Source organism: Rhinopithecus roxellana, chromosome 1 (assembly GCF_007565055.1).
Source record: "Rhinopithecus roxellana isolate Shanxi Qingling chromosome 1, ASM756505v1, whole genome shotgun sequence".
In the NCBI taxonomy this organism is placed as follows: domain Eukaryota; kingdom Metazoa; phylum Chordata; class Mammalia; order Primates; family Cercopithecidae; genus Rhinopithecus; species Rhinopithecus roxellana.
The window spans coordinates 132,342,687-132,360,988 of NC_044549.1; the positions used below are offsets into that span (position 1 = coordinate 132,342,687).

Genomic DNA, 18,302 nt, shown 5'->3' on the forward strand with positions numbered 1-18,302 from the left:
GTCAAGAGTTTTCATTTATCTGCTGAGTTTTCCCACATGTTCATTCAAATTTTCCTTTAGGCCCTTGAATATATTTATAATAAATTTATAGTATCTGCTTTAAAGTTCTTGTCTGCTAAATGCAAGATCTGGATCATTTTGGAGACAGTTTCTATTGAGTGCTTTTTCTCTTATGGATGAATTACATTTTCTTCACCTTCTGCTTATTTTTTATTGCAGACTGGACTTTACAAATAATACATTGTAGACAGTCTGTATTCTTTTATGTTCCTCAGAAGAGTGCTAATTTTTATTCCAGTAGGCAGTTAATTTCACCTGGTTCAACAAACTGTATCTCCAATGCAATGAGCAGCAGTAAAATTCTCGGTTGAGTTCTTTGTTTCCCTTGCACACGCATAGGTCTAGCAGTCAGCCAAGGACTTGGGCAGAATTTATGTGCAGTTTTTAGAGTTAATTCCCTTCTGTAGCTTACCTCTCATTGCTTACAGAAGGGAATTAATGCTAATCCCCTTACATTATTTTCCCCTAACTTTCCAGCTGCTCTTCCAGCTATTAACCTTGTCCTCTGATACTTCTATCCAGTAAAGTTCAGACTTTTTGATGTTCCAAGCAGCACATAAACTGGGGAGTGTCCTCAGACAAAAAGCTACACTCTAAAATTTTCCCCCTTGCTGCTATCATCTTTCAGGATTATACTCCCTGCCCATTTCTATTTGATTCGGGTTTGTCTCCAATGTTTTCAAATAGTTGTTTATTAAAAAAAATTTTTTTTTCAGTTTTAGAACCGTAATCTGCAGAAGCGTTAGTCTGATTAAGTGATTCCACCATTTGTTCAATAGTATTTATTTTAAGTCATACTATAGAGCATCAACTATATGCTCAATACTGTGCAAAATGTTACTTGTATGTAAAAATATAAGAAACGCTCACTGTCCCCAAGGTTATCATCCTGTTTACTTTATATATTTTTATATAAATATTTTATACCAAATGAATAAAAAATGTATAGTTATAATTACATATAAATAAATGAAAACAGTTTTCTTACTTCTCTACTGCAGATCGTTTCTGTGATTTGCTCTTATAATTTAATGCCATCTTAGTTTCCATTCCAGTGTATATAGCAACACCTGTAAAATAAAACAAAATTGTCTCTTAAAATAATCCTCTAGCATGTTTCACAAGAAATAAATATATTTATCAGCATGAAAGCTTTCAGTGTACTGCCTGACAGTTGTTATAATTTCGCTTTCCTGTAAGTGTTTTCAGAGTTTTAAAAGGCTTTCTGAGACCAATTTTGGGAAGCCCCAGTCAAGTGGCTAAATGGGGGAGGGCCTGGATCCTGTTCCTGAGTTATAAAAGACATCTGAATGAAAAATGTATTACTTGAATTGGAATTGATAGAGGAAAAGAATCTGGAAAGATAAAAGTGTCAGGGAAGGCCATTACAAATGGAGCAGTATTAACAAAGACAGATATGGAAAACCTCACTTTCTGTTAGGTTGGGACAATGGACTGTGGCCACAGTGTGAAAAGCCCTGAATGCTGGAATTGGGGGTCTAGATATTATTCCATAAGCATCGGCAAGATAATATGGAGGTCTGTCAGAGTAAATCAAGTAAGCACACGGAAAGTGCTATTTAAAAAATGTGTGCCTACTGAATGACTTTGAGATGAGCAAAGATGATGGTAGTAATGGGACTAAAACTGGACAACAAATGGAATTAGGTGAGACCAGCTTATAAAAAAACTTTGCAGCTAGACCTTGGTTTGAATTCTAGCTCTGCCACTTATTACTTCTACATCCTCGGGTAAGTAATTTCTGTGAGTCTCAATCTTCCCATCTTTAAATGGGAAAAAATACCTCATAGAGTTGTGAGGTCTGTACGACAAATTAACAAAATGCCTAACAACTGAGAGATGATCAACAAATGTTCATTCCCACCCCTAAATAGTACAATTTGAAAAGCAATATAGAACCTTTCATGCGCTCTTCCTAAATACTTGTCCTGGAAGTTTTATCTTGACTTATTCCTTAAAGGCAGGGTATTACAACTCAAATAGAGATTATAGAAATGTGGTAAAATAGCCAGAATGATCCAATAGGGAGAGGTGGTACTGAGACAAAACAACAGAAGACAGACCCATCTAAAGGCATTCAAATCCACATTTTCTTTTAAGAGTGTACAAAATTTGGACCCCATTCATTATGGTTTACTTTAAAGTAAACAGGAGTGACGAAGTTACTACTAGAAAGATGTGTTGGCCAGGTGCGGTGGCTCATGCCTGTAATCCCACCACCTTGGGAGGCCACGATGGGAGGATCACTTGAGGTCAGGAGTTCGAGACCAACCTGGCCAACATGGTCTACTAAAAATACAAAAATCAGCCAGGCATGGTGGCACGCGCCTGTAATCTCAGCTACTTGAGAGGCTGAGGCAGGAGGATTGCTTGAACCCGGGAGGCAGAGGTTGCAATGAGCCGAGACCGTGTAACTATACTCCAGCCTGGGCAACACAGTAAGACCTTGTCTCAAAAAAAAAAAAAAAAAAAAAAGTGTTAAAGTACAGTGTTACATTAGAGGATCTAAAAGCCCTGAAGGTTTACTCTAGTTTCCGCTATTAGAACATTCTTATGGATTTCTTTTTAATTGTGGAAAAATATACATATTTACCAGTTTAAAGTGTATAATTCAGTGGCACTTAGTACATTTATAATTTTGAGAATATTTTCATCACCCTCAAAGAAAACCCTGTACCCATTAAGCAAACATTCCCCATTCTCCTCTACTCCCCAGACCTTGGAAACCACTAATCTGTTTTCAGTCTCTATGAATTTGCCTATTCTGGGTATTTCAAATAAATGGAATCATACAACATGTGGCCTTTTGTATCTGGCTTCTTTCACTTAACATAATATTTTCAAGGTTCATCCCTTTTGTAGCATGCATTAATACTTCATTCCTTTTTATAGCTGAATAATATTCCATTATATGGATATACTCTATTTTGCTTATTCATTCATTATCTAATGAACATTGGGCTGTTTCCAACCTTTGGCTATCATCATTAGTGCTGCTATAAACATTCTTGTACAAGTTTTTGTTTGAACACTCATTTTCAGTTACTTTGGGTATACATGTAGTGTGGGATCACTGAGTCATATAATTCTACGTTTAACTTATTGAAGAACTGCCAAAACTATTTTTCAAGGCAGCTGCAATGTTTTACATTCCCATCAGCAATGTACAAGGGTTCCAATTTCTCCACATCCTCACCAACACTTGCTATTTTCTGCTTGGTCTTTTTTTCTCGATATATGGACTTCTTTATCAGAGAGTCTAACACTGAGAGGTAAGATACAGTACAGGTAATAGAAAAAGAGCAAATGAGAAAGATTTCACAAGCTGCAGACAGTCAGTGGCTAACACAGTAGGCCAAGATACTAAGGGCCATTCCTGAAATGTGAGGAGTTAGCTAACAGCTAAAGGTTATCATCAACTTCACAATTTGCTTATAGTTGACTCAGAGTGTACTATATTAATTTAGATCTCCAAGGCAAGAGCAGTAGTTATTCATCCTTTTGATCCAGTCAGTGTATGTTCGAATAGTACCTAGTATATATTCAGATATCAGTAAGAAATTTGAATGAATATATGAATGAATAAATCTGCAGTTATTAATCCAATCTAATAATCATAATGAAATTACAGAAGTGGTTTACTGTACCATGATGCCAGATTATATTGGTTCTCACTCACCATTACTAGAAGTGTTATATAAATTATCCGCCCTCAGTTTCACAAGTATCCATAAAGATAACATAAGAGCATGGTTCTAGTCTACTATTAAAAAATAGGGATCATCAACAGAACAAAAGTATAATATACAACTACTTTAATACAAACTTTATAAGAAAATTGTCATAAATGATAATTAATAAATTATCTAACCAAAAGACCACAAACGTTGTACTTTTAGAAGTACTTCATATAAAGCATTAACACAAATCAATCATTTAAAATGTTTAAATATGTACCAACCAAAAATTTCTTTTGTGTTTTTTAATCTGGCTCCACGAAGCAGGAGACTCTCTGGACCCAGAGGTCTAGGAAAAAAAGAAAATAACCATAAAGCACTGAATATATTAAAAACTCAATTCGATTCTAAAATTGTGTCTTCAGCAGAAGGTACTTGAGCTATAGCTATAATACTGATTTCATAAAAAACCGAAATCCCAGCTACTATAAAGCTTCCTAGGGGCCAGGCGCGGTGGCTCACGCCTGTAATCCTAGCACTTTGGGAGGCTGAGGTGGGCGGACTGCCTGAGCTCAGGAGTTCGAGACCAGCCTGGGCAACATGGAGAAACCCTGTCTCTACTAGAATACAAAAGAAATAAGCCAGGCGTAGCGGCGTGCGCCTGTAGTCCCAGTTACTCAGGAGGCTAAGGCAGGGGAATTTTTTGAACCCTGGAGGCAGAGGTTGCAGTGAGCCGAGATTGCGCCACTGCACTCCAGCCTGGGCGACAGAGCGAGACTCCATCTCTACAAAAAAAAAAAAAAAAAAAAAAAAAAGAAAGAAAAGAAAAAAAGCTGCCTAGGCCAATCTGATGTTAGTTACTGTAACAACCCGCTTTAAGATTAGTGGCTCAGAAAAATGATTATGCATGTAAATACAGTCACAAAGCCACTAGTTTCAAAATTTTTAAACATAAAATTCAGCAAAATCAAAGAGTAAGCAGTGATTTAAAAATGTGTGGCAGAAGATGAAATTTTAAAATTTTAAAGCAAAGTTAATAAACAGCTTTGAAAGGGAAAATAATTAGAACACAATGTAAACATAAATTGTAGTATGATTTGCATATAAATGCATGAGTTCTGCACAATTAAAATTATACTGAATTATAAAACACAATGTACAAAGTATGTTAGTACTTTTTCTAGGCAAGATTGCACAGTATAACTTGACTACTTGCATTGCATACTTCTTGAAGCCCAGGTCTTCTTGCTGTTTGAATTTCTCTCCATAAAGGAGATATAATACGACAAGGAATAACTAGAAAGGAAATTGATCTTCTTAGTGATAGCAAAATAAGAATCTTCTATGGATAAGTTAAAAAGCCATTATTTTTTGCTATTCCTTATACTTTTCTGAAATATCCATACACAGCCATACAAACCAAACAGAATCTGAACCATTTATGAAGATACCTGCAAACCCAAACACTGTAAAAAACTGCAATGAAGCAAGGAGAACCAATACAGTCATATTTGGAGTATACGTCCATGGATAGTCCAAAATCAATGTGACAACTATTTTAGGAGCTACAAAATAGTTCTTTTTCACTCAGTGGTGCCTCTAACAATAAACAGAAATACTTTTAGCTCACATTGGCATGTAAAATTGGGATATAATGACAACTTCAGATTAAAATATAACTCATCAGTTTCGTCAGGTTGTTTTAGTAGAGAACATGGTTCATTTTGTTTAACCATTCTAGGGGCTGAAGTAATGTAACTGTTATTTTCCTTCACATATTAATGCAATTCAGACTATGTATCCAAACATTTCTCACTATTTCCCTAAAAAAATCAAAATAAACCTAGTCATAGTTATTCAGCAGGGATCCTACACATACAAAGGTCTTGCTGCAGAGTTTACTGAACATGCTCCTATGTTAATGCTTATTAAAAATGTGAATCAATGTGAATGTATGGTATTTTTGCTGACTTGTCTTGAGGATTTCATTTAAAAATGCTCATCTCTTTCTGTTAGTGACTTATCTCATGCAGCCAGTATAAACTGAACATGTCCCCAGAAAAGCGGTAGAATGTCAAATACGATTAGAAACTCAAGAGCTGATTCCAAGACTGATTCCAAATTAGGTTTACCCTCATGAGTAACAATGTAATCATATCTCATCAGCATATCTTTGAACTGACACAAAGCTTTTCATTTAGGAGCCAGAAATTAACCCAAATATTGAGGGGAAACAACCAACCAAGAAAAAAAAAAATCAGAAAAGTAAGCAAGCGGTTCTGGATTGACCAGCAAACACTCCAGCTTGCACTGAATGATTCTGAAGTGAAGAAGAGCATAGCATTTATACTTGTTAAACATTATATAAAACATTTTTCATATTCTAGACTTACTAAGCATCGTGGGTTTAAATGCATAAGGAGTGAATAAAGCAGCTATGTTTCCTTTTAATATTACTACCTAGTATTATTAGAAAAAGAAATACAAAAACACAAATAATTTTACTAAACTATTTTGATATCATTTCATGGGATTTGTTTCATCCTCACTTGCTCCTGCCACAAACTACTAGCAGATGAAATGCGAAGTGCTTTTAAATTAACCCTTTCCTGGAAAAGTTTGGGTATTAATGGAGAAAAGGAGAAGTAACAGATGAGGGTAAATGAATGAATAAATGGGTTACAAGTTGAGGGTAATCTCACATTACATTAACACCTTGAAGGAGGCTCAGAGCAAGAGATTACATTGTCTCTTAGGTCAATAATACCAGATGCCTGAAAGAGTGAAGCTGTATATTTGCTGAGACCATTGTTGCTTTTGGAATCTGAAAAGATTGATAAGAAGCCTGCAAACCTGAGTGACCTTACTCTGGGAGATACTTATCCACTATGATGGACTGGACTAATTATTAACAACTGAATGGGATTCTAGTAATGTGGCAGTGTCTTCTGAATTGTATTACTCTTTTGATGTAAGGGATTTGTGTTTGAAAACTAGGGGATGGCCTGTGACATTATGATATATACATCAGTTTTCATCCATGGTCCCTGGCTCATAACTCCCATAGCCCTTGTTATAGTCTTTTTTTATAATGTTGGGTGTGCTCGGCCTCAGGGGCAGGCTTTTGACCTTCTCCTGCCCCCGTTTCACCCCAAGATAGGACTCTACTCTTCCCCCACCTTTCTAATTGTAAGTCTAAAGGCCCTCCCCAGAGAGGGTCCTACCTGCCCTATACTCTGGGGTAAAGAAAGCTGATGTCATGAAGCTTCCATAAAAAACCAAGAGAAGTGGGTTGGGAGGGCTTCCAGAGGTTTCTGAAGAGTTGCACACCCAGGAAGAGCAGGGAAGCTCCACAACCCTTCCCCAGTACCTGGCCCTGAGCAACTCTTCATCTGTATGCTTTGTTTACATTTAGTGGTTTATTATAAAGGATATGGTAAACCAATCAGAAGAACAAGTAAGCAGTTCTGGGTTGACCACTTAACACTCTAGCTTGCACTGAATGATTCTGAAGTGATATAATAAACCACTAAATGTAAACAAAACAAAACAAAAAACAACAAAATTAACCCTTTCCCATGATGGGCTGCTTATTTACATAATCTCCCTTTGGAACTTCTAGACCCTCCCCCAAACAGTTCCCACTTAAAGGTAATTAGATAACAAAAACTCTTACCTTACAATTTCTTCCATTTGTTGGGTTATGATCATTCGTCCCATGAATCTATCAAAAAATTCACCATATTGCAAAATTATATAATATCACTTACGACATCAATGGCTGGTTTTTTGCATTTTTTTTTTTTTTTTTGAGACGGGGTCTTGCTCTGTCGCCCAGGCTGGAGTGCAGTGGCGCGATCTCAGCTCACTGCAAGCTCTGCCTCGCAGCTTCACGCCATTCTCCTGCCTCAGTCTCCTGAGTAGCTGGGACTATAGGCGTCCACCACCACGCCCGGCTAACTTTTTGTATTTTTAGTAGAAACGGGGTTTCACCGTGTTAGCCAGGATGGTCTCAATCTCCTGACCTCGTGATCTGCCCACCTCGGTCTCCCAAAGTGCTGGGATTACAGGCATAAGCCACTGCGCCCGGCCTGAACCATTCTTATATATGAAACAAAAATCAACCATTTGTATATATGAATGGTCCAATATTCTTGCTATAAATTATTTTAAAATACTTATCAGTCCTTAAGCTTTAAAAAATTTAGAATTCTTGCTATCTCTACTCCAGCTATGATGAGGTAATGAATAAAAAATGTTTTCAAAATGGCAAGAATCTGGAGCACTTTGGATTTTGAGTTTGTGGATTAGGGATATTCAACCTGTAATTCAATCATAGGGTATACAAGAATGTTTACTCTATCAACCGTCAACAAATAAACAGCAAGGCCTGCAAGATGACAGATACTGTTCTAGGTGCTTGAGATCCATCAGTGAACAAAATACACAAAGATGCCTGCTCTAGAGTTTACATTCTAGTGGGAGAGATGGTAAGCAAGGAATATAATAAAAAAGTAAATTACATAGTATACTAGAAAATATTATGTATTATGAAAACAGAAAAGCAGAACAGAGTAAGAAGGATCAGGGTGCAGTACTAAGTAGTTAAGGTAGGCCTCACTGAGGAGGTGATTTAAGCAAAGACTTGAAGGTGTTACTGAAGCGTTAGACAAGGGCTAGGTCTAGTGACTAGGTGGGAGTAGACATGGTACGTTCAAGGAAAAGTAAGGCGGTCAGTGTACGTGGAGGATGAGCTAGAGGGTGAAGGACAGCAAACAGGGCAGAGAAGAAAGGTTGGGGATGGGGGATGATCTTAGAGATGGTTATGGAGATATGGGCTTTGACTCTAAGTGACACAGTGAGCCAGTACAAGGTTTGAGCAGAAGAGTCACATGATCTGACTTATATTAAAAAAGGAACACTATGACTGCTTTTGTGAGAACTGACTATAAAAGAGCAGTAATCCAGGCAGGAGATGGTACTGGCTCAGACAAAACTAGGAAAAGATGGTCAGATTTTGGATGTATTTTGAAGGTAAGCCTTCAGAATGTTCTGATGGGTTGGGGTGAGATGTGAGTAAGGAGGTGAAGAAAGGTGAAGGGAGAGGAGATGTGAGAAGTTATGGCTGATTCCAAGGTTTCTGGCCTGAGCTATTGGAAGGATAGACTGTATCAACTGAGATGAGAAAGACCGCTGGTAGAAAAGGTTCATTTCAGGAAGATTAGCAGTTTAGTTTTCAGCTTGATTATTAATTTGAGATTTCTACTAAATATCCAGGTGGAACTGTGAAACAGGCAGCTGAAGTTTGGGAAAGAAGTCTGGGATAGAGAAATAAATCCAACAGTCAGCAGCATGTAGCTAGTCTTTAAAGCCAGGAGGTTGGGTGAGATCACCAAGGGAGTGAGGGTAGATAGTGAAAGGTATAGGTAGGGAAGGAAACAGTGCAAGTCCTGGGGCACTCTAACAGAAAGAAGTCTGGGACAAGAGGAAAAACTAGCAAAGGAGACTAAGACAGAGGGAATAGTGAGGTAGGAGGTAAACCAAGAGAGGGGAGTGTCCTGGAAGACAAGTTAGCAAATTGTATCAAAGAGGAGAAAGCAATGAACTATATTCAACCACTAGATTTTGAACTGGTGAATTTTATTTGTAATAAGGTACCATACAGTATTTGTAATAGCAAAACAATGAAAAGAGTCAAGTATGGAAAGGTTGGGGAATGGTTAGGTTCTATCTAGTACATGCACTTGGACTATTCATAGCCATTTAAAATGATCATTAATTCAGCTTCCTGCAATATTTTAAAAAAGGTCAAGAATACCATTCAGTACAATGGAAAATACTTTTTAAAATCACAAAACCAATCCACATTATTAAAGGAAATATTCAGCTGGGTGGGGTGGCTCACAACTGTAATCCCAGCACTTTGGGAGACCGAAGTGGGCGGATCATTTGAGGTCAGGAGTTTGATAACAGCCTGGCCAACATGGTGAAACCCTATCTCTACTAAAAATACAAAAAAATTAACAGGGTGTGTGGCACACGCCTATAATCCAGCTACTTGGGAGGCTAAGGCAGGAGAATTGCTTGAGCCCGGGAGACGGGGGTTGCAGTGAGCTGAGACCGCGCCACTGTACTTCAGCCTGGGCAACAGAGCGAGACTCTGTTTCAAATATAAATAAAATAAAGAAGCATTTAAAAATATGGAAAAGAAAAAGATGATTAAAAATCAGCAGAAATCCTACCACGAGAATATTACTAAATTTTCATCTACAGTTCCTCCAGGTTTTTCTTTCTGCAGCTATCAATTATTCTATCTTGTCACCCAATTACCTATTTAGTATATATACACACATATTTATTTATTTTTAAACATTTAGGTTCAGGAGTACATGTGCAGGTTTGTTACATAGGTAAACTTGTGTCACAGAGGTTTGTTGTATAGATTATTTTGTCACTCAGGTACTAAGCCTAGTACCCAACAGTTATTTTTTCTGCTCTTCTCCCTCCTCACATCCTCCATCCTCCAGTAGGCCCCAGTATGTGTTGTTCCCTTGTGTCCATGTGTTCTCATCAGTTAGCCCCCACTTATAAGTGAGGACATACAGTATTTGGTTTTCTGTTCCTGTGTTAGTTTGCTAAGGATAATGGCCTCCAGCTCTATCCATGTTCCTGCAAAAGACGTGATCTCTTTCTTTTTTGTGCCTACATAATATTCTATGGTGTATATTTACCGCATTTTCCTTATCCAATCTGCCATTGACAGGCATTTAGGTTGATTCCATGTCTTTGCTACTGCACACACATTATTTTTACATAACTGGGATCATATGAGAGGCCCAACTTTGTATCTTATTTCATTTAACATTATATTTCAGTATGTACCTATATCATTCAATTCTTGAAAAAGATTTTAAATATCTATATATACACCTATCTAAGCATTTTCCTACTTGGACATTTAAAATGTTTGCAGTATTTCACATGTAATATATATGAATATATATATATATATATATATATATATATATATAACATACAGCACATATATGTGTTACAAGTACATAATAAAATGAAAGATATAATTTTATATAAATACTGTCTCTAACTCCTATGAGTTCCTCAAGGAGGGAAACTATTCCTATTCATCTTATTCACCTATCACAATGAGCACACAGATTTAGCTAAACAGTAATTTGTTAAATGAATGAATGAATAAAAATGGCAATCAAAGATTTTAAGTAGTGATATAATTACGAGTTTTCTTTCTATTATAAAAGCCTGTTGCAATGATTACATTTTACTTATATTTAAAACAAAACATATACTTCCAATAAGAGAAACTGTTTATTTAAAAAAATTTTTTCAAACTTTCTCCCCATATTCCAAGATAATGTAAAAACCATACACCAAAGCATTAGTTACACTTAATCTCATATTGATCTTATGCTTGCTTAGTTCTTAGTTGTCCATTTTCTGTTTTTTAATAATTTTTTTATAATTTGCCATTGCCTCAGACCAGGATATAGCAGCAATATAGAAATCTTAAAATTCTTCATCTTTCACAGTTAAATATGTCTTACAGTCAGTCTATCAAGTGCTTTTAAAGCATATGATTCCAAAGTTTTTAGTTAATTGGCAAATTCTACACTGCATTTGACTTTGATGAAAGTATACAATTTTTATAACATCACATAGAGAAAATCTCCATTATAAAGATGGATCCAAAAAAAAGATACCTAAGAAGTTTGGAAAAGCCAACAGCTAAAGACTTTTGAAACATTTCAACCAACAGGGGGTGATATATAATATGACAAGAAGCTGAGGGTGATTTTTACGAAGTGATTGCAATTTATAGTCTGCCACCATTTATTGAGTAAAAATGAACTTAGTTTATCATTTAATTTTTTAATAATGAAAAGTTGTTTCCATTCCACAGCCCACATATAACTGGCAGGATTACTGAAGATGATCACTGAAGGTATACAACTGAAGATGATCACTGAAGGTATACAACTGAAGATGATCGCTGAAGGTATACAACACTGTATTTAGCAAACCGTAATGTTAAAAGAAGTTAGCTCCTCTGTTCCTTTCTCTCCTTTCAGAAACAAGATCTTTAAAAATCTAACAAACTGGAAAAATATATTTTTTATTTTGTGTTCATTGTGATAGATAGTAAGATGAATAGCTTCTGTCTTTGAGAAACTCATAGCTGTTAAATATAATATTTATAGAAAATTATTTTTTACTTTATTATGTGCTACATATAAGTAAAATATTGAAAACTTTATAAGGTTCTAATTTAAAAGTAGCATCCTCTATAGTAGTAAAAACAAAGACATAGTCCCTGGCTTCATGGAGCTTACCAAAAAAATCATTATTTTCTTCTAAGAAAATAATATTATGTCTACTGTTATAGCTACAAAGTGAGCATGACAGTTCATAGCAAAATAGAAGGTAATGTGAAGAAACTTGTGAATAAAAACTCTGGCTTTGAACTATTATCCTTTGCTTAGAATTCTAGCAATTTCTGCTCTTAGTTTTTTTCACCATTAATTGCATCCCCCACCAACCCACCCCACAAATATTGTCTCCAATTAGCTAAAGATTTTATTTTATGTTTATGGTTATTTAAAAATGAGGTCTGTAAGTAGGACTTAAAACAAGTATACTGAATATCACACCATACCTGTATAAGTCTGCTTCTGGTTGCTGGCATTCTATTACAGCTACTAGAGTGTCCAAATTGGCAACTGTTTGTAATAATGCTGTTTCTGGAACTGCCAGATGTGTCTGAAAAAAATGAATAAAATTGTAGAGTTTTCAGATCCAAATGGGACCTTCGATATCAGTTATTTCAAATCTCTTTTGTAGGTAAAGTAATGGCAGAGAGATCACTCAGCTAGACAACAGAAGAGAAAGAAACATGTAAAATAAACAAGAGGCAAAGGTAGCTATCATTCTCTGTCTACAGAGGCCATCTGCACATAAGGAAATTAAGTCTGTGTGCATAGTCACTATTACTCTATCATAAGTAATTTAATAGGAAAAATTGTGAATTTTCACCTTTGATTACACTCTGAAAACAGAAAATATAAATTTGTCTCTTATCTTTTAAAAGTACCACAAATAGTAAAAGATCGTATTTTTCCTAAAAACACTTTGTTTTTAACTTGGATTAAACCCATGTGAGGCTGCCCTTGAAATAAAGATGTATCATCAATTCTTTCTTAAAACCTTTTAATTTTTGAAATAGTAATTTTAAAAACTTTCCCTTAATCTAGTCAAACTTTACTACTTTACCCAAAGAAAAGTATAATTATAATTCCAAGACATTTTGTTCACCAAGAGCAATACTCAAACATATGCAAGCAAACCTTCAGGTTAGTTTCTCCATCCAAACTAGCAGTTGTAACGTGACAGGAACCATCAAGTCGATCTGAGGACAGAAGCACCAAGTCTGCAGGAAAAATTTCATCTTTGGCTATTCGAACAATATCACCCACCTATAAAGAATTTTGGGGAAGAGTGAATTTATAAATTTTAAAAGGCAAGGACTTACTTTTATTGGGCTCTAAATAAGCAGCCTACCACAGTATTTTAGCATAGGAAAGTAGGCTTTTAACTAAAATGTAATATCAAGATTAGAATTATATCCTGTGATATCAAGGTAAAACTGATTTTCATTATTTACCAGATGCATACCCGAATGTTTTTGGATCTAGTTTTTACAAGGCCACCACTTCGAACAACATAAACAGGAGCTCCATTTACTTCATTATCTGAGCTATGGCGTAACCAATCTTCATATCCCTGTAAATATCCAAAGGGTAAAAAATAATTTTTCAGTATAATTTGAAGATACTTTTATCAAATAAGAAAAAATCTTCCCTAAAACACTACATTCCAGAATCATATTAGGCTATTTGGCTGCATACGCTCACAGGTATTTGACATTTGTTCCTACTGGAAACACTTGGTTCTTTTTTGTTATATACATTTTCCTGGCTTTCAAAGGACCTCTAGTTATTTCTTCCTTTTTTTTTTTTGAGACGGAGTCTCCCTCTGTCGCCCAGGCTGGAGTGTGCAGTGGTGCGATCTCAGCTCACTGCAAGCTCTGCGTCCCAGGTTCATGCTATTCTCCTACCTCAGCCTCCCGAGTAGCTGGGACTACAAGCACCGGCCACCATGCCCGGCTAACTTTTTGTATTTTTAGGAGAGACGGGGTTTCACTGTGTTAGCCAGGATGGTCTCGATCTCCTGACCTCGTGATCCGCCTGCCTCGGCCTCCCAAAGTACTGGGATTACAGGCGTGAGCCACCACCCCTGGCCTATTTCTTCTAAATGTCCTTATGGAGGCTCCTTCTATGTCACCTTTATGGATCCTTTTCTCACATTTCTCTTTTGCACTAAGAGATTTCTTCTATCCCTGTGTCTTCAAATAGTATAAGTACGCTGGTAATTCCGAAATGTGTATCTCCAGCCATGTATCTCTTTTGAACTCCAAACTTGAATATCTAATTGCTTTATTAATATATCTCAATTTTATTGTCTCATACATGTCTTAAACATATTCAGAACCAAACAGATGATGTCCTGAAAAGGTGTTGCATGTCCAATGTTTCCCATCTTGACAAATGACATCACCATCTACCAAGCTGTTCTTGCCAGAAATCTGGGGAGTCATTCTTGACTCCTACCCTTTTCCTAACATCTACTCAATCACTAAATTCTATTGTTTCTATGTATAAATGATATTTTAATCATAAAGCATAAATTCACAGAGCATTAGAGACAATAAGTAGAAAAAAATGAGCAGATTTTTGGAACCGAGATTGTGTTCTTTTACTTTCTTAAACAGTAGACTGACAGAATTATAATTAGTACAGTTGACCCTTGAATAACACAGGTTTGAACTGCACAGGTCCACTCATACATGGATTGTTTTCACTAAAAGTTACACGACTGTGCCTAAATCATCTTCCTCCCTATCCACTTCCTCTACCTCTTGTGCCTCTGCCACCCCGAGACAGCAAGACCCACCTCTCCTCTTCCTCCTCAGTCAACTCAATGTGAAGACAAGGATGAAGACCTCAAAGACAATCCATTTCCACTTCATGAATAGTAAATATATTGTCTTTCTTATGATCCCCTTAATAACATGTTCTTTTCTCTAGTTGACTTTAAGAATACAGTATATAATACATATAACATACAAAATATGTGTAAACTACTGTTATGATATTGGTAAGGCTTCCGACGAACAACAGACTACCAGTAGTTCAGTTTTGGGAGAGTCAAAAGTTATACACGAATCTTCAATTGCACAAGGGGTTCCCCTAACCCCTGCACTGTTCAAGGGTCAACTGTGCTTAACAAAAATACATTAGCCCGTATGGATCATCATTAGGAAGGAAACAGACAGACACAGGCATTTCACAAAGAATATTTTGATTAAATATTAAGGAATGGAGGAATGGTGATGTTTTTCAAATGGAAAAGACTTCTTGTGCCATTTTACGAAAATTCAAGAACTCAGAGATACAGTACAAGTATAGATAATGGAACGATATCTAAGAGAGAGTAATAAGTGAATAAAAAGATAAGGTACAGAACATGTTTTGTTCTACGTTACCATTTGTGAAAAGATATGCTTGCCTATGTGAACACTTTGCATAGATAGTCTGGACTAACTTACAAATAATTGCTCCCTGGGTAGGAGAACTAGGAGACTGGGGGTTAGGCGTCTAAGATTTACTATATGCTATTTTGTGCTGTTTCCCTTAAAAAAAAAAATGTGCATCTATTATTTTTAAAATATTAAGAAATTATAAAATAAAAAGCAAAATATGAAAGACTATTTTGAAGGTATACTGTTTTCAGGTGGAAACCTTGTGGGAAAGTACTCTTAAGACACCTAAATTATGTTGGCCTTATTTAAGCTGTAGTGTGTCATTTTAGAGAAATTTAATTGAGAGTCAAAATATTTTTTCTGAAACTGTCAAAAGCACACTTTCCTTTACAGTCAGATGACATTAATAGCAGAGCAATAATTCAAACATTATCTTTTTTTAATACAAGCTCATAAATTCTAATCCATCCTACACATTACTGCCAGATTAATCTTCCCAAAGCATTGTCTTGATTCACTATCCTGCTCAAAATCCCTTCAGTGATTCTCAATGCTTACAGCAAAGCATCTTCTGGCTTCCTTAATTTAGAACCAAACTATACTTCTATTATCTTGTAGTACTTTCCTAAATAGGATCAAACAATAGTTCGACTTACAATTCCCCAAAATAGGTCTTGCCTCTTCTTGCACTTGGGCCTTTGCCCAGGTCGTTCATTTCTACTTCATCTTCTTCATCAACTGTCATTTTACCCATATTCCTAAACCCATCTTAATAATATTTCCTCCATGAGAATTCATATTTTCATCTATTTATCAGCAATTTGCATTTATTTTCTTGGAGATGATCTATGCCTTTTCACTTATTTATGTTGAAGAGAAAGGTATGTGCTCTTGGTAAAATATCTTTTAAAATTAAGATCAGCAGGGCATGGTGACTCACGCCTATAATTACATCACTTTGGGAAGCTGAAGCGAGAGAACTGCTTGAGCCCAAAAGTTGGAAACCAGACCGAGCAACATGCTGAAACCCTGTCTCTACAAAAAAATACAAAAATTAGCTGATTGAGGTGGAAGGATCAACTGAGCCTGGGAGGTCAAGGCTGCAATGAGCTGTGATTACACTACTGTTCTCCAGCCTGGACAACAGAATGAGACTCTGTTTCCAAAAAAAAAAAGATAAAATTAAGGACATAGGCCCTTTGTTATACATAACACACGTTTCAGTTTCCTTTTAATATTATTCAGACTTTTTTTTAAACACTCACATTTTATTTTTCCTATATGATTTCTTTCCTTGCTTACAACAGTAGATTAACTGATCAATTCCCAAATTGAAAATGAGATAACATTTCATCTGTATTTACTTCTACTACTTCTGTAGTTACATATATTCAGCTTAATAATCCAAATGAATTTTATTTTGCTATATGGTATGAAGTATGAATCCAACTATTTTTTCTAAATATTCAAATGATTATCACATCACAATTTATTGTCCGATATTTTACCCAGATTTGAAGTATGACCCTTACCATGAATAAATTCTTAAATTTATGTAAAAATAATATTTCCTCCACAAAATCATCTCTGATCATCCAGATGAAAATGAAGTGTTCCCCTCCTCCTCTGAATAGCTAGCTACAGCTCCCTGGATTTTACTACTACTCTATGGAACCATAATTATTTTTATATTGGGTCTTACCTTCCTATTTCATAGGTTTTAGAATCACGGAGGGCAAAGACTTATTTCCTAGAGCACTATATCTTGCATTACACAACAGGAGAGAAGACTTAATATGTAAATACAGTTGGGAGAACCTAAAAGCAAGCAAACAACTGACAACCTCATTCATATTATAGTGTAAGTAACTGATAATGGAGCCTTTTCCTATTTTGATAGATGTACAAAGGGAAAAGGCAGACTAAAAGGGGAGAAGACAAGAAAGAAAGGTTGGAACGTGGTAACTTTCACTTTTACAATTTTTCCAAAATGTGTTCTACTGATCTACAGTAATAAATAGATACATAAATCTGAACAATGTATGGAAGTATTCTGTGTGTTTATTAAATGAAAAGTTAGGAATAGTTGTTGCAAAAGAGAAAACTCTGAGTCTCAAAATTTTGTTTTAAGTTAAGGAGAAAATCTTTGTGGATCAAATTTTCTCTTTGAAAACTGTATGACTAGCAAAGCATCTTCTGGCTTACAGCAAAAGCATCTTCTGGATTCCTTTTTTTTTTTTTTTTTTTGAGACAGAGTCTTTCTCTGTCAACCAGGTGGGAGTGCAGTGACATAATCATGGCTCACTGCAGCCTCCACCTCCTGGGCTCAAGCGTTCTTCCCACCTCAGCCCACCGAGTAGCTGGGTCCACAGGTTATGTGCCACCACACCCTAATTTTTGAACTATATAATTTTACTCACAAATGTTCACACCAGAAGTATATACCCTGCTCTCTATAAACATATCTTTTTTGAATTGTATTTCCTTTAAATATCACCAAACTCTACCAAGATAATAATTAGGAAATCTATTTCATATATAAACTGGTTTCTACATATATAATACTTGTTTTTGGATGCTTTCTAGCTCTGTCAAGGGAACAACATATTTTAATGATGTTAATCATCCCATGAGTCACCAGGTACCTGAAATATAACAGAGTGGCTAATTCAGTTTAATTTTACTACATACCAGACAAATTTGCTGCTTTCTCACAGAAATTATTTTCACAACAATAAATGTTCTTTGGAGTGGAAATATTTAGCAATTTCTAAATGACTTAGAGGAAAATAAGAAGAGAAAGTATCTCATACCTGCTTTATGGCGGTTACTGTTATCACAAAGAATAATGGAAGTCCACTGGTAATTGGACTGGTAGGTGTATCAATCATAAGCTAGATTTATAAAAAAGA

The 18,302-nt window shown here is 35.8% G+C and overlaps 1 protein-coding gene across 3 annotated transcripts in view; it reads right to left on the reverse strand.

Moving 5' to 3' along the window:
* The window catches only part of ATP11B (ATPase phospholipid transporting 11B (putative)), a 134,798-nt gene that overhangs the window by 76,811 nt on the left and 39,685 nt on the right, over positions 1-18,302 (reverse strand). For 2 of the 3 annotated variants that reach the window (XM_030931667.1, XM_030931662.1), the window contains exons 4-10: positions 18,204-18,284; positions 13,464-13,571; positions 13,136-13,264; positions 12,448-12,551; positions 7,435-7,482; positions 4,043-4,107; positions 1,049-1,130 (exon numbers count right to left, since the gene is read on the reverse strand). In XM_030931667.1, the coding sequence (XP_030787527.1) occupies positions 1,049-1,130; positions 4,043-4,107; positions 7,435-7,482; positions 12,448-12,551; positions 13,136-13,264; positions 13,464-13,571; positions 18,204-18,284 (617 nt within the window). Of the gene's footprint in view, positions 1-1,048; positions 1,131-4,042; positions 4,108-4,974; positions 5,055-7,434; positions 7,483-12,447; positions 12,552-13,135; positions 13,265-13,463; positions 13,572-18,203; positions 18,285-18,302 lie in introns of all 3 variants that reach the window. The other variant, XM_030931674.1, reaches the window with a different exon arrangement.